General features: G+C 44.1%; 2 protein-coding genes across 13 annotated transcripts in view; one reads left to right on the forward strand and one right to left on the reverse strand.

Moving 5' to 3' along the window:
* Nucleotides 1-979: 979 nt before the first annotated feature.
* PDSS1 (decaprenyl diphosphate synthase subunit 1) lies at nucleotides 980-20,715 on the forward strand. The gene is given in 12 exon segments (XM_083406523.1): nucleotides 980-1,252; nucleotides 1,255-1,631; nucleotides 7,125-7,189; nucleotides 9,972-10,092; nucleotides 10,217-10,347; nucleotides 12,463-12,604; nucleotides 15,883-15,994; nucleotides 16,089-16,198; nucleotides 17,956-18,036; nucleotides 18,634-18,747; nucleotides 19,209-19,289; nucleotides 20,236-20,715. Coding segments are annotated over 12 exon segments (1,677 nt in total). The 5' UTR covers nucleotides 980-1,050; the 3' UTR covers nucleotides 20,377-20,715.
* Nucleotides 20,514-23,436, reverse strand: part of ABI1 (abl interactor 1) — a 95,586-nt gene continuing 92,663 nt past the window's right edge. For all 12 annotated transcript variants that reach the window (XM_083406594.1, XM_083406592.1, XM_083406601.1 and 9 more), the window contains one exon: nucleotides 20,514-23,155. In XM_083406594.1, the coding sequence (XP_083262720.1) occupies nucleotides 22,980-23,155 (176 nt within the window). In that variant the 3' untranslated portion in view covers nucleotides 20,514-22,979. The remainder of the gene's footprint in view (nucleotides 23,156-23,436) is intronic.

Consider the following 23,436-nt stretch of genomic DNA (forward strand, 5'->3'; position numbering starts at 1 on the left):
TTCTAGCACAAAACCTTTCACATTCTGGAAAATAGCCCTTCAATGCTTCCCTTTTTATATATATTTAAAAAGCCACTGAAAATTATTTCACATTATTCAGCAAAGGATGATCCTGGGAATTTACTTTTTAAAAGTTTTTCTTTGTTCTCAAGATCATAGAGGCAACTATCTGCCAGCAACTTTTGCTGGACTTGGGAGTGGGAAGGCCCTAGTTAAAATCCCCATTCCTCCATGAAGCTTGACTGGGTGACCTTGAGGTAATCCATTTTCTCTCAGCCTAACTCAACTCACAAGAGTCGTTGTGAGAACAAAATGAAGTAGGAAGAGAGCCGTCTATGCATGCTGCCTTCAGAGGAAAGGCAGAACGTCAAAGAAGGAAATAAATATGGACTAAAAGTCCAACTTGTCCTCAAATATAAGAACAAGACAATGGGCCACAAAGGAATAACCTTTAAAGGATGGGTGCCTGTAACCCTCAATTCAAAACACAATTCAAAGTGTTGGTGCTGACCTTTAAAGCCCTAAACAGCCTCGACCCAGTATACCTGAAGGAGCATCTCCACCCCCATCATTTAGCCTGAGGTCCAGTTCCGAGGGCCTTCTGGCAGTTCTCTCACTGCGAGAAGTGAGGTTACAGGGAACCAGGCAGAGGGCCTTCTCGGTAGTGGCACCCGCCCTGTGGAACACCCTCCCACCAGATGTCAAGGAAATAAACAACTATCTGACTTTTAGAAGAAATCTGAAGGCAGCCCTGTTTAGTGAAGTTTTTAATGTTTTTGTTTTTAATATCCTGTTGGAAGCTGCCCAGAGTGACTGGGGAAACCCAGCCATATAGGTAGGGTATAAATTATTATTATTATTACGACTCTGCACCCATGATGCTCTTTGCGCAAGGCAGGGGAAACTCAGTGAGCGAATCAGCACCTCCTGCCACCAAAGCACAGGCGCCCGAGGACCACTTCACCTGTGGGAAATAAATATGCAATAAAAGTCCCTACTTGTCCTCAGATATAAAGAACAAGGCAATGGCCACAAAGGAAGAACCTTTAAATGCCCGAGGGGTGTAGGGGGCATCAACTTCACCTGTGGGACCTCGGCCTGGGCCGCACCTGCTTAAAGGCGCAGGAGGAAACGCGGCAAACCCAGAGGCGGCTCTTCTGGAGAGACACGCGGGAAGCAAGGCGGCCTTCCTCCTCCCCTTCTCTCTCTAAGCCGGGCTCCTTCTCACACAGCAGGCGCGGCCCACCGCCCCGCGGGCCACTCCCTCAGGAGCGTCCCCCTCCTCGCTCCGGGGCTGCAGGCCGGGGCGGCGCCTGAGGGCGGCGTGGGCAGCCTTCCTCTTTCGCCCATCTCCCGCCGCGCTGCCTAGGCCGGGTATTTCCGCGTCCGGGTCGCCTCAGCTGCTCGGTGAGGGGAGGCGGCCCTTGAGCAGCGGCGGGAGAAGCAGGCCTGGCGCCGAGGACGACGCGGCTATGGCCTTGGGCTGGTGGCACCGCTGCTGCTGTTGCTGCGCCGGCTCTTCCCGGGCGGCGTGGCTCGCCGGTTCCGGGCGGGCCTTGGGCTCCTCGGCTAACGGCGCCGGAAGGCAGCGGCGGGCTGTGGGGCCGGCGGCGCCCGCGTGGAAGGCGGAGGTAAGTCGGCGGCGCGCCGGGGCGAATGGAGGTCACGTCGGAATGAATGTGAGGAAACGCTAGCGGGATCTCCGGGCTGTTTCGTTTTCAGGTTCAGGGAGGGGAGAGAAGATGCTTAAGGGTCCATCAAATGACGAGAGAATAAAGGGAGAATATTGGGGTGGTTTGGGTGGTGGTGTTTCCACCCCTCCTCACACTCCATAAAATGTTGGGCAGTAAATTCAGGACTGAGGAAAAGGACTTCCTGCTGCGTTTGCTGCGAGGAGGTGCAGGGATGATGGCCACCGGCTTGGAGGGCTTTGCAAGGGGATTTGGCAAATCCGCGGAGGATGCATCTGTCCGTGGCTACTATCCACGCGAGCTAAACTGCATTTGCAACTTCAGGGGTATCCCCCTCTCTCCAGAGCAGTGGTTACAAACCCTTTTTTGGCCATGCTCCACCTAAGCATCTCTAAAATCCTGATTCCAAACCCGCCCGCCCCCGACATATAATTCTTATTATTCAAAAAGTGAAATCCTGTTCACGTGGAGGAAGCCTAAAAGGCCATTCACTGTAAATAACTCATTCTCGAGTTGGCCCCCTTAAAAATCAAATTGCCTGGAACCACGGCTCTAGACATTTAAGGCAACGGGGTAGCTCTCTTGCCCTCCGTTCTCTGGGCTGCTTGTGGTCACAGATTGACATTTTGGGTTGAGGCAGCATGGGATTTTCATGTAGACCTTGGGAAAGATAAGGGGCTGCTTTTTTAAAAGAAAGGGTAGGGGTAGGGAGTTTTAAAAAATGAGCACAAACCTGAGGAGATAGCTCAGTCTGCAGAGCATGAGACTCTTAATCTCAGGGTTGTGGGTTCAAGCCCCACGTTGGGCAAAAGATTCCTGGATTGCAAGGGGCTGGTCTAGAGATGAATCTAGAGCACGATGATCCTCGTGGCCCCTTTCAAGTCTATGGTTCTGCAGTTCTGAGGAATGTTTTTATTTCATTCATTTGTGCATTCATTTCATTCATAGCCACCAGCTTGGATGGCTTTAAAAGATTTAAAAGAAGTTGGATGGCCATCTGTCATGGATGCTTTAGTTGAGATTCCTGCATTGCAAAGGGTTGAACTAGATAACTCTTGGGGTCCCTTCCAACTCTACAATTCAGTGATTGGACAAAATAACGGAGGCTAAGCCTATCACTGACTACCACCTTGATTACTATTTCCTCTGCTGTTGAAAGCAGCATGCCTCTGAACACCACTTGTTGAGAAACACAAGCGGGGAGAGTCTTGTCCTTGGGTCCTTCTTGCTAGCTTGGCCACCATGAGAATAGGATGCAGGACTAGATTGGCCTTTGGCCTGATCCAGCAAGCTCTTCTTTTGTTCTTAATTTTGTTTAGAGAGAAGCAGCATAGCTGATTGGGATGTTCATGATACTTGCCAGGCACCAGATTTGGGAAGGCAACTCTTGGTTTTCTTTGTAAGGTTGTAATTAGCCTTCCTTGCGAGCATGAGGTTCCACACTTTCAGGTGAGACTTCAAAGACATGATAGCAAAATTAGTAACCTTGCTGATTTTTAAAAGATAAATAAATACTGATTTTACCATGGCCTTCAACAGGTTCCCAAACTATGGATTGAAGTAGGCTTTTCGAAACCAACCATAGTTATGTTAACCATAATTTGTAATTCCAGAAGTTAATCAAAAGTAGTGATTAAAGCTACAAACAGAAGTTAATCAAAAGTAGTGTTTAAAGCTTCTGAACTGTTCTTGGTCATATGGGAGAGGGAAGGAAGAATGTGTGAGCTCAAAGCTCACTCTTGATAGTTGTCCGTGTGAAATTTCTAGGTAGGAATCTATGAGGATTTAGAGCTTGGTGTCATCAGTAAACTGATGGCACACAGGTAATCTGTTTCCCCAAATACCTGTGTTTCAGTGGTGTGTCTGATCCAGCAGTTGGATGAATAAGAGCCAGTAGGCTATGCTCAGTGCAGATAACATGGATACATAGAACACCTGGGCCATTCATCACCAATGTAAAGTCCCTTTCAGATGGCGGTCTTGGAATAGAAGCCTTTCATCTGTGTAATATTTGGCTGCCTGTGCAATATTCAAGAAGCTGTTCAGTGGGGACAGGGAGTGAAATTATTGCCCCACAATTTGCTGTGCTTTTATGCAAGATGCATTATAAAGCCCTTCAGAATATTGGTAGTAGTGTGTGAGTGATAGATTTTGAGTTGTGAGAAGGAACAACAGTGAACAAGTCAGTACTCATCCATTGAATGGGCTTGGAGCTTGGGGGAAAGTACAATTCATTGGCTCTGTTCAGATGATTGTATCTTCATAAACCATGGAAATGTATGTTCGGGCCAAGCATTTCTTCTCCTCTCCTTATACACCACTTAGCGCCAGAAGCGTTTAGTCATGCTGCCCACATGGCCTGAAAAGCTGTCTGAGGACAAGCGCTGGCTCCCATGGCCTGAAAAGTGAGATGAGCACTGCACCCCATAGTCGCCTTTGACTGGACTTAACCATCCAGGGGTCCTTTACCTTTACCTTACACCACTTGGGCACTTCATTGGCATTCAGTCATAGTTTCCTGTTTGATTCAAACTGATGAACCCTCTTTGAATGTCAGTTATGTTGCTGATGTTATGAATAGGTTTTTAGGATTGTGCAGAATGGTTCTAAGTGATTGTTCCCAAGATCTTCAAGCATCAATCTTAAAAGAATCTTTGGGAAGCCCATGGTTCTAAAGCAGGTATGGGGAACCTGTAGCCCTCCAGATGTGTTTGGCCTCCAACTATCTTCAGCCCCCAGACAACATGTCAGGACTGATGGGGTTGTAGTCTTCAATATTTGGAGGCCATGAGGTTCCCAATGCCAGTTGTAAGGGCTGCTTTAGATAATTTTTTAAACTTAACCTTGAGTACACAAGAACATGCCTCTACAGTGGTACCTCGGGTTGCATACGCTTCAGGTTACAGACTCCGCTAACCCAGAAATAGTGCTTCGGGTTAAGAACTTTGCTTCAGGACGAGAACAGAAATCGTTCTCCGGCGGCACAGCAGCAGCAGGAGGCCCCATTAGCTAAAGTGGTGCTTCAGGTTAAGAACAGTTTCAGGTTAAGTATGGACCTCCGGAACGAATTAAGACTTAACCCGAGGTACCACTGCACTTAAAAAAAAAAAATAACATGAATATCCTGCCTATTCTGCAAAGGCATTTGGCAGCAGCTAGTAACATAAAAGAGCGAAATATAATAATTAAAGGTATAAATCTAAACAAGCCACAAACAGCAAATTAACAATAATACAGAAGAAAAAGCCACCCCCAATACAGCAGCTCAGAATCCCAAGTGCCCTCTGAAATGCAGCTGCTTGCTACCAAAGGCTGACAGCAAAGCTGGAAGGATGTTCTACCACCTCAGTGTGGAAAAAGGCCTGCTCTAGATCAGGGTGGCCCAACTGTTCATACCAAGTGGGTCCGTTGACACAGAACCTGCATGCTGCCTTGGTAGGGTGGGGAGCAAGGCTGCAGTTTGACACACATCCCCCCCTAGCCTTTGCACTGCCTTCCCAAAGCCAGCTGAGCAAGGCACCAGGCTTTGGGAAGCAGTTGTGAGGCTCTGTCAGGGTCCTATAGCCTTCCTACCTGCTTCCCAAAGATGGGAAAGTTCTATCTAGGCTTTGGGAAGGTGGAAGAAGGACTCCAGGACCCTATTAGAACCCTCACACCTCCTTCCCCAAAGCCTTGGGCCTCACTTACCTGGTTTTAGGAAGGCAGCATGAGAGCTGGGGTGGGCATCAAATGTTGCTGAGGACCGCCAAAAAAGGCCACGAGGGCCACACATTGAACCACCCTGCTCTGGATGATCCCATGCACCTCATATGATGAGGGACCCATAGTAGATTTCTGTGCTGTGGGCCTTTTGTGCTATTGAATACTTGTCTGGAGAAGGCTTGGGCCACCTCAGAGCTTGTGTAACAGCTTTCGGATTAGTTTCATAAAAGAAACCACTTTGCATCAGAAAAAAGAGGTGTGGGCTTAAACTAGTTTAAAGTAGTTTAGGAAAGGAATTGCAAAACTTTATGGTTTTGTTTTTATAACACTTTCCTTATAGAAGGAAATGTTGCAAGAATTAATGTATAATAGAGTTCAATAAGGTTAGTTTGTGTGTGGTTTTCTGTTTTAGGTTTTGAGGTCTCACAGATGTATGGACAGACAGGCTAGTAACTATTGCTGTCTTGTTTGCAAGGCACGTATTAATGCAGCCTTGGAAACAAGACAACATTATTACTTGCCTTGGTTGCATGTAGGTTGAATTAATGCAACTCACTCTACGTGGTGCTAACTTTCAACAATCCTTGCTTCAGAAGCTTCTGTTCACCCAGAATGCAGCTACAAACATGTTGGCGGGTTCTCACCCACAGGATCACATTGCACCTATCCTGTGACAGTTGCAGTGGTTACCTGCTTGCTTTCAGGCATAATTCAAAGTGTTTGGTCATTATCTTTAAAGCCCTAAATGACTTAAGTCCTGTATAGATTGGGGATTGTTTCCTCCCATACTGTCCTGGATACTCCCCAAGATTGTCTCAACCTTTTCTCAGACTTTAAATGGGTGTGGAGCCAGGAACACAATTTTATCTGGTAAAACAAAATGATTAGAGGTCTTGGGGCTGAAACAATCTCAACCCTAAGATCAGAAGTAGAGGGTCTTTTCTGAGTGTGCAACCACAAGGGTGGAAGCACAGCTGAGTGGGACAAGAGAAAGGGCCTTCTCAGTGGTTGCACCCAGACTATGGAACACCTTGCCCTATGAAGTGTGGTTGGTCCCCTCTCACAATCCTCCACCCCTGCAGTTACTGAAAACCATTTTATTCCAAGAGGCTCTTGCAAAGTTAGACAATGTTCTTACGATTCTTTTAACTGTTGGCACTGTCTTTTTGCAATCGTTCTGCATTGTTTTAATGAAATTATAATTTAGAATGCTGTAAGATGTCCAAGATGTCCAGGGACGCGGGTGGCACTGTGGGTAAAACCTCAGCGCCTAGGGCTTGCCGATCGCATGGTCGGCAGTTTGAATCCCCGCGGCGGGGTGAGCTCCCGTCTTCGGTCCCAGCTCCTGCCCACCTAGCAGTTCGAAAGCACCTCTAAAGTGCAAGTAGATAAATAGGTACCGCTTTCTAGCGGGAAGGTAAACGGCGTTTCCGTGTGCTGCGCTGGTGCCGGCTCGCCAGAGCAGCTTCGCCACGCTGGCCACGTGACCCGGAAGTGTCTCCGGACAGCGCTGGCCCCCGGCCTCTTAAGTGAGATGGGCGCACAACCCTAGAGTCGGACACGACTGGCCCGTACGGGCAGGGGTACCTTTACCTTTACCTTTTTTAAGATGTCCAAAGTAGTGTAGAAGGCAGAATATAAATGCTCAACTAAAATAAAATAAAAGTTATGTGAAATGTGGTTTGTAAATGTATGCTCACTAATGTTTCATTTCTTTTTTCCTCTGGACAGAGACCTGATTTTCTTGGGAGAAGTTCGGCTCTATCCATTTTAAAAATTCGAAGTATATTTTGGCGGTAAGTTTTTGCCCTTGCCATTGTATTGCACCATATATAGGAGTGGGTTTTAGATAACCTGGGTGAATATTTTTAGAAGTCCTACAGTTATGGGTGCTATCATGATCTATATAATACCGTAAGTTGATACAATAGAACCAAAGCAGGTTCAGGGAAGCAATTTATACATTCAATAAACTAACTGGTATGGGATCAAGCTATTTCTCTCTTCCCCTTTGTGTTATACAACAACACTAATAGTTTAAGTGCTCGTGTTCTATTTCATAACACTGATTTGATTTCGAATTCCTCCTTGCCTATTGTAACATCTTTGGGCTGGATAGCTACCATATTTGGAGCATATCCAATTAAAAGGTCCTCATGCACAAGCCTGCTAGGATAGCAACCCGCCTTGCCTTTGAACATGTAAAAGCTTCACCAAGCGACTTTACTCCTGTTTTTAAGTGGAAGCTGAAGAACCAGTGGCAAGATGTAGTAAATAAGTGCAGTAGGAATGTCAGGCCAATAACATGCTCCTTAAGCTGAAACTTAAGGAGCCACTGGGCCCATCACCTCCTGGCAAATAGAAGGGGAAGAAATGGAGGCAGTGAGAGATTTTACTTTCTTGGGCTCCGTGATCACTGCAGATGGTGACAGCAGCCACGAAATTAAAAGACGCCTGCTTCTTGGGAGAAAAGCGATGAAAAACCTAGCATCTTAAAAAGTAGACACATCACCTTGCCAACAAAGGTCCGTATAGTAAAAGCTATGGTTTTCCCAGTAGTGATGTATGGAAGTGAGAGCTGGACCATGAAGAAGGCTGATCGCCGAAGAATTGATGCTTTTGAACTATGGTGCTGGAGGAGACTCTTGAGAGTCCCATGGACTGCAAGAAGAACAAACGTATCCATTCTTAAGGAAATCAGCCCTGAGTGCTCACTGGAAGTTCAGATCATGAAGCTGAGGCTCCAATACTTTGGTCACCTCATGAGAAGAGAAGACTCCTTGGAAAAGACCCTGATGTTGGGAGAGATGGAGGGCACAAGGAGAAGGGGACGGCAGAGGACGAGATGGTTGGATGGTGTTATCGAAGCTACCAGCATGAGTTTGACCAAACTGTGGGAGGCAGTGGAAGACAGGAGTGCCTGGCGTGCTCTGGTCCATGGGGTCACGAAGAGTCGGACACGACTAAACAACAACAACAATAAGTTGAAACAATAATTAGATTGAGGTAAAATGTGTCACTTAATAATCAAGAGAAGGAAGTTTCCCTGGATCAGCTACCGATTGGTAGGGATTCTTATCCCAGTGTTACATATTGAAGGGAAGGCCCCCATCAAGTGCGCCACTTGCAGTATTGACCTCATTCTGAAACACATCTTGCCGAAGAGTCCACATTTCTTAAGTGCACAGCAAGTCTTTCTGCATACCTAGTTGCGTGTTCCAAACATGGCTTCACTTCTGGGTGACAGAGTACAAGCTGTATCCATGTTCCTGAGATTTATTGCCCAACTGTCCTCTTCTGAATACTGTTTGAGTTATTGGGAACAAGCTGCTGCAACAATTCTTCCACATTTGCCACAAGATTAGTGTGGGTACAATATGGGTCCACTGCTCCTGTACTATAAGCTTAAATAGGCTTGCTTGCATGCACAAGTTCCACGTAAACAAAATGAACTAGTGGTACCAGATACTCAATTACATATTGAGTGCCTTGATTGCAGCAAATATTCATTAGTCTATAATTACCATTTATGGTGTAGGGTGTAGTAAAGCAAGACAATAAATCCATATCTTTTGACCACCAAACTAGATGTTTGGAAACTGACTGCTTTAATGAAAGGGCTGGTGCTGTGCTATTTTTACTGTAATTATTTATGTGTACACACCAAAAAAACTATCACGCCATAGCTCTAGCTCAGTGCAGATGAAATCTTAAATGAGACCTCTGTTTTGTCCTGCCCCACCTTTGCTGCAAAGCTCAAATTTTTACTGTTTGAAAGCCTGTTGATAGCATTTTACAGGTTACAGCTGTCTAAAGGAGCTTGTAGAAATGTTCTGAAAGTAAGAACAAATATTTCAGCCAAAAATCAGCTTGTTAAACTACATACAGTATGCCAATCTGCCCTCAACAAATTTATCTTACGCTCTCCCTCCACCAGCAGCCAATTAGGGGATTATCTCCTGCCCCCACCCCTTTCAAAACACCATTTTCTTTCCTGCCCTCTCCTATATCCACATTACAGCATTTGTCTACTCACAAGTGAACCCTATTAAGTTCAGTGGCTAATTTGAGTACAGTACCATCTAAGGAGAGGAGTGATGGGGTAATGTAACAGAGTGACATTGAGGTGAACTGGCAGGTGCAGGGATAAAAGTTTAAGGAAAGGTTTAAGAAACCACTGAGAAATTTGGGTGGGAATCTGTTATGGATGAGAGCAGGCACAGAACTCGGGGACAATTTCCCTACCTCTGCTCTTGAAGCTGGCCAGTAGGAATGGGCATGGAGACGTGAACACCAGTACAAGGTGCTGCAAAGGCTTTTGGGATATAGGGTGGCAAGTACAAAGTAGATGAGAAGTGGGCCGGGGGGGTAGGGAGAGAAAGAAATCAAACTTTTAGAAAACAAATCATCTGGGGCAACTTGTGATTTTACACATGGTTTGTTTAATAAACTATGCTTTAGCTTTGGCTTAGCACGACATGCAAATCAGGCCAGTATTTTGTATGCTCTGTAAAATGAAACACAAATCCAACCTGTATTTTAGCTGTCTAAATTCTTTCAAATAATATTTATCGCCAGGTTTCACCACACAACGCTGCGATTGAACAGCTGTGGTACAGCAGTTAGTGATGAAAAATATAAGGATCCTTTTAAACTGGGAAGCAAAGACTTGAATAATCTCTATGAAGATATTAAAAAGGTAAGGGCTCTTTGGTGTCTGGTGTGAAGTGCTGTAATCTCTCTTCCAAAGAGGCATAACATTGCATCAACCTATTTCCAGACTTACTGCTCAACTTTAAAACTGCACTTTTGTTTGTTTACAGGAATTATGGGTATCTACTACAGAACTGAAGGAAATGTGTGAATATTACTTTGATGGCAAAGGGAAGGCTTTTCGACCAATGATTGTGGTGCTAATGGCTAGAGCGTGCAATTTTCATCATAATAACTCCGGGTAAATACCTAACCTTTATTTTTAAAGTTCTTACAATTTCGAATCCACTTGGCTAAAAAAAAAAGTCACTTGCTAGCAATAACAGCAGGAGTTAAGCAGCATGTTTGCAACGGCACAATTTATGCATTTTTCAATGTCTTTCCCAAACTGTACACAGCATTGCAAAGGGTGCCACTGTCCCCCTTCTTCCCCTCAATTTCATTCTAAAAACAAGAAGGGAAAAGGCCAGAATTCCATTAGCCCAATATATAAATATCTAGAGTTGTTGGCACAGAGTGTCCACAGCATTGAGCATAGTATGGGCAAACCTTTGCCCCAAATTGTAGTGTGGCAGAAGAGTTGCTCCCATTGTTTTTTGGCACACTCATATGTGAAGCATTAGGAAACTGATATAAAAAGCGAGGGAAGGAGCAGCAGGCTCAGCTCCAGGTGAGTCTAAAGTGGCCGTATAGCAAGGAAAGGAAGTGGGGGATTTACAGTGGTATTGCTCGGAGTGGACGTACTGTAAGTAATAGACCCAACTTAGGCGCTGTGGTCTAAACCACAGAGCCTAGGGCTTGCTGATTGGAAGGTCGGCAGTTCGAATCCCCGCGACGGGGTGAGCTCGGTCCCTGCTCCTGCCAACCTAGCAGTTTGAAAGCACGTCAAGTGCAAGTAGATAAATAGGTATCGCTCCAGCAGGAAGGTAAACGGTGTTTCTATGCACTGCTCTGGTTTGCCAGAAGCGGCTTAGTCATGCTGGCCACATGACCCGGAAAAACTGTCTGCGGACAAAGTCGGCTCCCTTGGCCCATAGAGCGAGAGGAGCGCACAACCCCAGAGTCGTCCGCGACTGGACCTAATGGTCAGGGGTCCCTTTACCTTTAATCATGTTCATTGGTTTCAATGGGTCCTCTCTGAATAAAACCTAGCCCTTACAGTGCTGTCCTAACCATGTCTACTTGGGAGTAAGTCCTGTAGAATTCAGCAGGGCTTACTCCCAGGTAAGTGGGGTAAGGATCACAGCCACAGGCTGACTTGATGCCCACTTTATAGCTTTTGGCTATAGAAAGGTTTTTGCTTGTTTGTTTGTTTTTTGTTTTTTTGTGTGGGTTTCAGTAGGACAAGTTAATATCTTGTCCCCTTAGTGCTGCCGTTGGTGCTCTGGGAAATTCACTGGCCAAGTGTTTTAAATTTCACTGACAAAATGTTTGAAGTGGGTCTTTAGATAATCTAGCACTGGGTTCTGCTTCTGTTATGGTCAGCTGGATTCTGCAGGGAAACTTTTAGCAGAGGGGTTGGTGGAGATAGCTGTCTCTTTGCTCCTGTCACCTGGAGCCATATTGCCACGGAACATGAGAGCTCCATTTTTTGCTTCCATCACTAATATTCAACAATATATTCTGTCTCAGTCTTCCCCAGCCTGGTGCTCGCCAAAGTTTTGGACTGCAACTCCCATCAGCCCCAGCCCAAATGGCCATGCTAGCTGGGGCTAATGGAAGTGGTCATTAAAAACAACTGGAGGGCACCAAGTTGAGGAAAGCTGGTATATATAATCCCTTTTAAAAGCTAGTTTAGTTGCCAGCCCAACCTTCTGTAAAAAACTGATTTCCTGTGTTTTATGAATAAATAATTTCAAGTTTGCTTCATTAGCTAACCAAGTTCTTACGTTCCATATAAGAGGGAATAATTTCTCTTCGTGTATTTTTCCTGCACCGCTGTGTATTTCTGTAAATTTTTATTAAATTTATTACCCAGGTGCCCTCTTATAGGGAAGGAATGCTCTCCTGGGCCACCCCCCCCCCAAAAAAAAAGAATTCTTAGGGCAGGGGCACCTCTGCTGATCTTAACACCCAAGACAGCTTGTAAGGAAGATGGTCTGATGATGATGATGATCGTAATAACTTCTGACTTTCCCATACCTGCTCATAAAAACCAACTGCCTGATGCCGCTGGAGAAGAATTGGATTAAGTTTGGATGAGGAAGTGAACTACAGAGGCACTGAGTTCCAAACTATTTGTCACAAATGCAGAACAAGTCATAGCTATCCAAAACTGCATTTTCCTGAGCTGGTGAACGTGTCCCTGCGTGCTTGGTTTGCTCAGCTTCCGCTGTCTCTTTCACTCCGATTTTAGGGAAGTACATGCAAGCCAGCGTTCTATAGCAGTAATTACAGAAATGATCCACACAGCTACTCTCCTTCACGATGATGTTATTGATGATGCAAATTCACGGAGAGGAAAACAAACAGTCAATCACATTTGGGGGGAAAGGAAGGTGAGTGTGTTTGTAGCGATGCAGTGATTTATTTTATTTATTTTTTGTATTTGGAGGGATGTTTACATGGCAAGCTGTAGGGAAAATATACAGGCTGTGAGGATGACTAAAGCAAACGAGGCAGGTTTTATCTATTGCTTTTAAGATTAAATAATTACGGGTGTTTTTTATTTGCAACAGTTTATGTTAATTGCTTGCATGCTTTTGAATTGCCCAGAACACTTGGCATGCAAAATTAAATACATTTGTTCTGCGCACGGCATAGTCTAGCCAAAGTTGAGCACTTCCTGAAATGAAGGGGCAAAAGTGTTCCTTGCACCCGAAGGCCTGCCTCCTAATTTGCCAACAAAAGCTGATCATATTTTATATCATTATAGGTCACATTCAGAACTTTCTACACAGAGTTAAGCACTTTAAGCTCCCATTCATTCCAATAGGAGATATTTAAGTATATGCCTCTCACTATCCCATTGAGATCAATGGGACGTCAAAATGCTTAACTTTTACTGGGTAGAGCTCAAGCAATAATGTGGATATGATCATTCTCTGGGACAAACACAGCAGTAGTTCTAACCAAGCTTAAATATTTTGCAGCATAGTTTGAGATATTCTCCCAGGACCTTTTGGCACTTAGTCGGGGGGGGGGGGTGTGTGCGCAAGAGGTGCCCCATCATACTTTCCTGAAAATGGAATCTTTGCATTAGTCCCGAGAAGCAGGTTTAGCAGAAAGCTGGAAAAACAGGAAATTATCTGAAGAGAAGCTGATAAAATAACCCGTCTGGGCAAATACCTTGAATTCTTGGAGTGCTGCTTCCCCTTTCCTTATCTTGTGGGTGGAGTGATAAGGGGGGGGGGAACCAATTTATCCAGGGGTGGCCAACACAGTGCCCTCCAGATGTTGTTGGACTGCAACTCCCAGTGGCCAGAAAATATGGCCGGTGATCAAGGGTGATCTGTGGTCCACCAACATCTGGAGGGCGGCACCACATTGACCATGCCCGATCCAGCACCTTCTTCTGCAGAATGTCCTCCCCACCCTTTGTCTCTTGGCCCCAGTTTGTTACAGCCCTGCTGACCACTCACCTCTTCCACTTTCCTTGAATTCTTGAAACACGTGAGCTAGAATTGTGGGTGGGAATTGCAGTAGTAGTGGGGAGATGAGACAAGATAACAGAGCAGGAAGGGCAGTTCAGATATGTATGTGTCAGCTGGGGCAGAGTTTAGGTTAATAAAAGGGGTTCTTTGAGCCAAGATCTTGCTGTGTTTGTGTCACAATCTTCCCTGATATCCAGTGGGAAAGAAAGCAGCACATCTTAATGGTGCACCTGCTGGTTCCAATTTAATCTAATCCAGCAATGGTGCTTCATGTGCGTAACTGACACCGATGCTCTTTCAGGCCCCATTGACTTGGTAAGCACACCTGTTGATCTGGCTGGGCTGGGCCTCCTCATCTGCATGCAACTCACAGCTGGTTTGGAGGCATGAGAATGACGTGGACTTAGCCCTGTCCTTCAACTTCTGTAAGCGAAAGCAGCCGTGGAAAATTATCTTGGTCTGAACAATTAAAAGCTGTACTTGGCATTTCAAGTAATAAATATGATGGCTGAAAGTTATTGTTCGTGGCAGCCTTGAAATTATTTAGCTGTTGGGGATTTTTTATTGTTCCTTTTTGATTAAATGCTTGTATTGGTTTTTTTGTCTGCTGCTCTGGGCTCCTTTGGAGAAAGGGCAGAATGGCTTTTCAAATAAATAATAAAATCATCATATGTAGCAGCTGAGCTGACCTCTCTTTACACTGCTAGCGAGCATAATAGCAGACTCCTGACTTGGAGGTTCTATTCTGTCCCTTGAGTAGCCATTGTGGTGTGTAGTGCCTTCTACCATCTTGAGCTGGTGGCCCAGCTATACCCATATCTGGACAGGGATAGCTTAACTCCAGTGACCTATACTGTGGTAATCTCTAGGTTAATTACCGCAATGCACTGGGCACAGGGTTGCCCTGGAAGGCTGTTTGGAAACCGCAGTTGGAGCAGAGGGCAGTCGCCAGGCTGCTGATGAGGTGGACCATATCACACCAGTATTGGCACAACTGCAGCTGCTGCTTACACCTTTTTGGACCCAATTCAAAGTGCTAGTTTTAAGCTGTGAAGAAGCAGTGGGGCACCTCTTGCCCGCTGGCCAATCTTGGCACATCAGGCTTCCCCTCAGGCTTCTTTAGCCTGCCAGACTGTTAGGGGGGCGGCACCCCCACTTTATTAGGACAGATAAGGGCAGGGTTTAAAAGGAACTCTCAGAAGCTTCAAGTAGTCTCCTGATTGTTCCTCTGCTGGTGGGTGGCAAGAGTCTGTCGAAACCGCTTCCTTTGCCTAGCACTGCTCTTTGACCTTTTGAAATTGGAAGTTGAAAAAGCAGCGTGCAGCAGCCTCCAAGGAACTCGGTTTCACTGTGTGTGCCTGTCCCATCCTGGGAACAGGCATGGGCAGCCAAAAAAAAAGCATCCCTTTGGGAAGCAGCAACCTTTTAAAAGGATCAGCTATGCAGGGCATTCCCTGCAAGTAGCCAGTCCTTCCAGAAGGCGGGTTTTTTTCCTCTGTGCTCCTGATCACCTGAGGAAAAACAGCTGCCTTTTCAAAGGATTGTCAAGAAAGTTCTCCTCCCCGCACCCGCTCCCATTTGAGCTTCCAGAGGATGAAACAGGAGTGCAGTCTGAAAGCCTTTCCAATAGCAGAAGTCTTTCAAACAGCATTGAAGGTCCCAACAATTGGGACTTCAAAGCACATCACTTGCCATCATAGTGACTGACAGGGGCAGCCCTGCCAGGTATAACAATCTGGCCCACTACCCAGAAAAGGTACCCCACCCCTTTTATATAGCCTTATATGGCTTGGGACCAAAACATCTGACTGACTGCTTCTCCCATCAAGAATATAGCTGGATATTACAAGAGTTGTCTAGTGCCAAGAGAGGCTCAGAGGCGCAGCAATATGGAGAGGCTTTTCAGTGGTGGCCCCCACACCTGTGAAATGCTCTCGCTATTGAGGCCTGCTTGGCATTGACACAGACATCTTTTTGGTGCCAGGGTAAGACTTCACTCTTATTCAGGTATCTGTAAAGGGAATACCTTTGAATAAATCCGGAGAAAAAAATAAATCACACAAAAATGACTGTAAATTGAAAACGCCTCTCTCTTTCCCCCACCTCCTGCTGCATTAAAGAGAAAACAGTTTCAGAATTGTATATATGCTGCTTCTCTCTTAAAGCAAATTCTTCCTTTCCAGGCAGTCCTAGCTGGGGATTTCATCCTTTCTGCAGCCTCTTTAGCATTAGCACGTATTGGAAGCGCAACCATTGTTTCTGTGATAACATGTGTGATTGAGGATCTGGTGCATGGTAAGGCATTTTAACAAAATCTCTAGAAGCAACTGAGACACTTTTGTCTAGGCAGCAGTTGAATGACAGTGTTGGGCTCTTCATCTTTTTTTAGGCGAATTTCTTCAGATGGGTTCCAAAGAAAACGAAAATGAGAGATTTGCTCACTACCTCGAAAAGACCTTTAAGAAGACTGCGAGTCTTATAGCAAACAGCTGTAAAGCAGTATGTACGTTCCGTCTTTCTTGTTGTTCATATACCATGATGCATCAGTGGGAAACTTGGGGGGGGGGGTTGCAGCCTTTTCACAGCTTTCTCTTACTAGCTCTTAAGGGGCCCAAAGTCCTGCAAGCCTCTCCAATATGTGTCTCATGCTGAAAGGAGTGAAGCACATCAGTAACTTAGCACTCTTTGCTTATCTCAGTCTCACAATGTTAGGAAATGAGTCAAAGGAGGATATTTTAAAAAATGATGTCTTGATGGCTAGTGCCATTGGTCATTGGTGGCTGCTGTACTTTGCCATTCCTTGTTGTAATGTCATCTTTCTTTCCTTCTATGCATCTATTTTGGAAGACTTCCCAACTTAAAGTGCAGTTCTGAGTAGACATGAGTCCTGTTGAATTCAGTGGGGCTTATTCCCAAGTGGGTGGAGTTAGGACTGCAGCCTAAAACGTCCAAATAATATATTGCCAAAACTTCAATGGGTATAAAGCTGCATTTTTAATCCTGGTTTGGCTCTTCCTTTGTCACAATGGCTGGTTTCCATATTGCTTTCAGATACTGACTTGTGCTGTTGCTTAAATTGTACTGGAGACACTTGAGCTAGGATGCAGAGTTCCCTAGTATTGCTCGTTCTTACTGCTATTAGCAGACCTCTAGGGTTGTTTAAGTGTATAGAGTGATGCACATTGGAACAAAAATGCCTGACTTCACCTATATGCATCGATGAGGTCTGTACACAAAGGAGTGACTAACCATGATAGTGATATTGTATGGTGGATAGTTCATTGAAAACATCAGCTCTTGTGCAGCAGCTGTGAAAAAGAACTGGGAACTATTAAGAAAGGGATTGATTGAAAATGATGTTGCCAGTTGTCACACTGCCCCTATACTCCGTCCCCATCACAAGAGCTGCAGTTGCCAATGATGTAACAGTCAAACCTTGTTCCCAGGATTCTTTGGGGGAAGCCATGACTGTTCAAAGTGGTCCAGTACTGCTTTAAATGTATAGTGCAGCCCTAGTCTAGTGCTATGTCCTAGATGTGTTAATTCATGCAACTGTTTGCATTGGGGGGTGGGATTTAACATGGTGTACCTGTCTTCTGAATATGTTGCTTCCCAAGGGACATCAGACATGATCACTATAGCCCCTCTCTCTCTCTCTCTCTCTCTCTCTCTCTCTCTCTCTCTCACACACACACACACACACACACACACACACACACACACGTGAAGACCAGCTTGTAGCAACTTCAGTGCAGAAAATGGCTGCCTCAGGCAGACTTCGCATGAAACAATCACCTATTTGACCGTCGTGTCCACTTTTTACGTTGTGTTTTGTGAATTTAACGCTGCCCTTTTTGTGGAGAAGAAATTGCTCTCGAGATTCTGGCAATTGCTGGGACCAGAGTTGCCTCAAATGACATGGCTGCCATTGCATTAGTAATTGGCAAACAATCAGATTGCAGCCCATCATTCTGTATCTCGGAGACTCCAAGCCCTGTGCATGCAATGAAGTTTGGCCATGATGAATATTTGATATATCCAATCTAAATTCAGAGGTATATATATATTTAATGCTGTAGTTCAGATGGGCCTTGTGTTCTTTTAAATAGGTCTAGTTTGTACGTGCCTGGGTGTATAAACAGGGACTGGGGGTGGTCAACAGTGCCTGTCTTCTCTCTTCAGTTGTTTACTGTTAATGTGCTGCATATACAAACAATGGATACTAATGACAGAATTCTTTTGTGTTTCCCTTTCAGGTTTCCATTCTAGGCTGCCCTGATCCAGAGGTGCACGAGATTGCATACCAATATGGAAGAAACCTCGGGATAGCATTTCAGGTAGTATATAGCAGGCACGTCCAACTCCCAAGAGACTGCGATCTACTCCCAGTATAAAAATTCTGGAAGTGATCTACCCATGGGGCGGAGCCAAAGTGGTTGAGCTTTTTTAGGGAGGGGGAAAGCTTAGCTTTATTGGGGGGGGGGGACATCACTCACCTAGAACGGCGACGCAGCGGTGAAGACTACTCTCATTTTCTAACTCGTCAGCTAAATACCAGTTTCGAACAACAGAAGAAAAGAGCAATGGCAGTGGGGAGGGGGAGGGACTTCCACTCCATTGCTTATCGCTGCTGCAGATCAATAGGGATCCTGTGATCGAACAAGATCATCCGGGGATCGACTGGTTGACCAGTTTGACATCTCTGGTATTTAGAGATACTAAGGAAATAGGCTAAGAAACTAGCTTTTAGACTTGTGAGACAACAAATGACTGGGGCCAGTGCCATAAAGCAGTAAGATCAGCAAGCTTAGACTGTCTCCTGTTCAGCAGGCAGAAAAGAAGTGCAAGCTGGATACCATTATTATAATTGTTATGAACTAATTCTTTTTAAGATCCTTGTTAACTGGTCTCAACGTGTGTCTGTTTGTTTGCAGTTGATAGATGACGTGCTGGATTTTACATCCTGTTCTGATCAGCTGGGAAAGCCAACGTCAGCAGACCTTAAGCTTGGTATAGCCACTGGTCCTGTCTTATTTGCTTGTCAGCAGGTAGGATGAATAAATATACTGTCTTCACCCCAAGTTAAACTTGTACTGCTGGCTACTTGAGAGACATCTACAGTGGTACCTCGGGTTACAGACGCTTCAGGTTACAGACTCCGCCAACCCAGGAATAGTACCTTGGGTTAAGAACTTTGCTTCAGGATGAGAATAGAAATCGCGTGGCAGCAGCACAGCGGCAGGCCCCATTAGCTAAAGTGGTACCTCAGGTTAAGAATGGACCTCCAGAATGAATTAAGTTCTTAACCCGAGGTACCACTGTATATTGAAATTTAAGGACGAGTAGGGGTGGAAGTGCTTCGTGTTACCTTGTTCAAGTTGTATGCCTGCCTTTTCATAAAAATGCTTGTGAGATGTTTATAGGTGAGGTGTTTATAGGTAGTTCGTCTCTCCTATTGGTTGCTAAGCTCTTGCATTTTGGGGGAAGTTAATGTTTTTCTCCTTCTCAGTTTCCAGAAATTAATGCCATGATAATGAGGCGATTCAGTTTGCCAGGAGACATTGAACGTGCCCGGGAGTATGTATTACAGGTAAGACAAGACCAGACTAAAATAAATACCAGCTCATACATGTATGTAATACTGCTAGACAATAATGTTCAGTACAATAGATTTAGTTAATAGGAATTCCTCTGGAATTAAGTTTTATGATTATTTTTGAAGCCCTGATGTAGGATTCTAGCCTTTACTCTTAACACTTCATTTTACAAAGCAAATTTATATTGGGTATCACCTATCAATGATATGTGTGGTTTTCTCCAACAACTGAAACACGAAATTCAGAAGTTTTAGTAAGCCCCGTGTTTTAATATTTGTTGTAAGCTATCTTGAACAGGGTATAAATATTTCAATAAGGTGACTGTTTGCAAGAACAGATTTTCACCATTCACCTCCTATGGAGAACAGGACCTGTTCACTCAAGTCTGAACGCTTAATGCAGAAAATGTGAGCATGATACGTTCTGTCCAGTAAGCATTGGTGTAGATTAGTTTTGTGCTTCTCCTTTTCGGTGCATTTAGCTCTGTTGTAATCTAGATGTATTTACCTGAAGCTTTAAGTACAGATAACCACCTTGGAGGAGTGTAGAGGTAGTCGAGCACATTCAGACAGTGTATTTGCTTGTCCCTCAGCTTTTAAACTGCTTGGAGCATAGAAAAGCTGCCTTATGGCAAGTCTGGCCACTGGTCCATCTAACTTAACATTGTCTACACTGGCAGTGGCTCTCCAGGTTTGCTGGCAGCAGGTTTATTCCAGTTGGTTCTGGAGATGCAAAAGGTCCCAGATTCAATCCCTAGCATCGAACCTACAGAGCCCTTGAGCTCTGCAGAATGGTGGTTTTGGACTTGTTTTCTAAAAACACCTTTGCTAAAATTTATGTTCTAGAATCAGTTTCAAAATCTGACAGAAAAGAGGGAGCAAGAAAGATCCCATGGCCTCCTAACTTCTCTACTTAAAAGTCTTTGGGTGTTTTTTTCAGAGTCATGGCGTGCAGCAAACAACCTACCTCGCCCAGCGCTACTGCCATAAAGCAATGACAGAGATCGGCAAGCTCAGACCATCCCCTGAAAGAGATGCCCTCATTCAACTAGCAGAAATAGTCATCGCTCGAGACAAATGACTCAGCTGCCAGAATGAGTTGCAATGAAGGAGATATTTACCAGACTGTGCCTAAATCTACATGGTGAAACATCTTGGCTTGCTTCCAGTGCAGTTACCAAAATTTAAGTTATCCTCACTGAAATAAATATAACTAGGTTTATGAAGTAAAAATGTTTTATTGAAGGAAGCCATACAAAAATGATGAAACAAGATCAGTCTGTTAAACTGGTAGCAATGCCTTGTGCCTGTATTTTTAATGGGTGGGGGGTTCCTGTTTTTGTCATGGGCACTGTTTACATCATTCAATATTGACACCCAAGGCCACAATGAATAAATACAATCAATGTGTTGAAAATCACTTTTGCAAACGCCTTGGTGTGTGCTGGGAGTATAAGAAAGATACCTTAAGAATGATCTAATGGCCTATTAGTTTCAGAGTACCAAGAATATTAAAGGAGTATGGTTTATTATAAAAAGACTGCACATATTTTTTTGTAAATAAACAGGTTATATACAATTTTAAGATGTTCCAATTTATAAAGGGAATACAGATAGGTTTTACGGATTGCTAACTGATCTCAGAAATAACAGATTAACAATTAGGAAAAGGCAAGAAAGCATTTAATATAGTTAGGTTTGTTTAAGGTAAGGCGGCAAGGGATGCTTCAGTATTTAATGCCACACTAGAAAACAACTGTAACCACTCGAACAGCCAGTACACCTGCTCTTTCATCATTTAATTTTAATACCCATTAAGACAGTTCAGTCCAAATAAATCTTTACTACATACAGTAAAAAAAAAAATCCCTTACTAAATCATAATCTGCCTTAGATTATCTAAGTAATACAAGTTTTGTACAAAGAGACCAAAAAAAGTCACCTGACGTTGTGCTCAAAATGGAGGTGTCAAAGTGCATGTGTTGCTTTCTTAGAAGAGCAAAGTAGGCTGTGACTGCTTGTGTCCTTCCCTACGTGAGCGGATATGATTAGCTCCTTTCAGTAGGACACCTGGACCAGCATCATCTCTCCTGTAGTATCTGCCTCCACCTGGGCTCACATGCTCCTTGTATTTTGTGGAGGGCTGTGGCAGCAACCGTCTTCAAATACAGTGATGTGGACAAGTCAGTAGCAAATCCCTTCAGTGCTACAACATCATCTTAGCAGGACATGCAACCTTCCACGTTTTAAGTGAGGTGGCCGATAGGACAGTGACTTGTGATAAGTTTCCTCACAACTCTGCATGTTGTGGAATGTGTTAAGATCGGAGAACAAAACTTAGTAGCCTCATAACCAGGGCCAAGTGGCTTCATTTAATAACCACAGCCACCCAAGCTGGTAAAGGCAATCACCCCTAAGGAAGCTCCACTGCTAGAGTAAAAGACTACTGGGTGGCGGGAAGAATGCATTGTTGATTCCTGGTGTTGCAGCTGTAGTGCCAAAGATGCAATTAGATGGCATGACGTTGCCCATCTAATGCTAAATCAGCACTATCAGCCTGGACAGCTCTGGTCATAGTTGGGAATAGGCACAGATTTCTGTTGCGTGTCAGTCCCCAGCTAAGTCTAGCATCCAAGAACTATCAGAAGAGATGTTAATGCAATTTCCCAGGCCCAGGACTCCTTTACTCTGCAAACTCTCCTACAAGCCTTTTAGCACTGTGATCCTCTGTTTAAAAGAGTAACAAGAGACATGAGTTGCAAGTGTCTAGCAGTTATCACTCACTGTCGCAATGAATGAAGCCAAATAGTTTTGTGTAATTTTACGCATCATGAGCTTGCAGAAACTTGGTTTCCTATCTCGGAGGATGTTAAGTTTTGCACTTGCATCAAAATTGTCCCTGCTTATAAGGGGCGGGGGGATTTTTGCCAAGTCAATGTTTTAGTATTGCTTTGCAAGGCAAGCCAACAAATTAATGGACAAGACCTTTGGTTCACTTATGTATTTATGAATGGAAAAATTCAATGCAAATTTACTCATAAAAAACTCAGGTACAAATTACACATACATCATAAGACCACCCATCTTTGATTCATATGGACACCTTAGAGACTCAAATGGACTAATTGGAATAGGTTTTGTGAAAGAGTACTCCAGGCAAAAGATTACAACAAATTGGAAGCATCTTGGATTTTTTGGAGAGAAAAAAGTATAATTCAATACATAAGTTTGTATGCATGCTTTTAAACAAATACTATAGTTTGAGGATGAGCAAGAGTCTAAACAAAGGTAAATGACCAGCACTATCAGACTTTTCAATCAGATTTAATGTTAGTCTAACATAGTTGTTAGTTTACCATGCTGCACTGAAAAAAGAAAATAATGGCACAATTTGAATCATGAGTCATTAAATATTATATACCCTACTTCCCCAGAATATTTAGGCTGGTCATAAAAATCAACAATGCATAAGTAAATAAGCATAATCAGTAATAAACAGTTGCTCGTTTTACAAACTCTGCAGAGACAAATGCTTACAGATGAACATTCAATCATACCATTTAAACAGTATGGCCTGAAAGGATGGGCACATTTTAAAGAGCATTAAGACAATTGTTAACCTTTTAGTTACCCTTTGTAAATAATTATGGCATGATTGAATAAGACCTGACCTGAAGAGAGAACTTAATCCGCATAGTGCATGATTGACTCAACATAGTTTCCAGGAAACAGGCCAGTCACTCTGTTGCAAACACCTTCATACCAGCCGTCGTCATTCTTCTTTATAACATAAATGATTGCACCCTCCATGAATGACAGCTCATCATCCTTGTCCTTTGTGTAGTCATATATGGCAACAACTGGGAATTGGAGAGAGAGACAAAATTACTTTCCTGTAAGTGAGTCACGAAGGCACTTGAGGTTGGGGTGGGGGCTATATTGCTATGTCAGCCACTTCCAAATCTAACTTGCAAACCAAAAGTACAAAAAGGGCAGGTGCACGATAATGGCAACATGAAAAGGACCAACCTGACATTTAAATTGAATCTTCTGTATTCTAATCATAATGCGATCACTCTCTCTACTACAAAGTCCCAAATTCAATCCCCGGTACTGAAAACCTGTCTGATGCCTTGGGAAG

Source organism: Podarcis tiliguerta (assembly GCF_965153285.1).
Source record: "Podarcis tiliguerta genome assembly, chromosome: 12".
NCBI classification, from domain to species: Eukaryota; Metazoa; Chordata; class Lepidosauria; order Squamata; family Lacertidae; genus Podarcis; species Podarcis tiliguerta.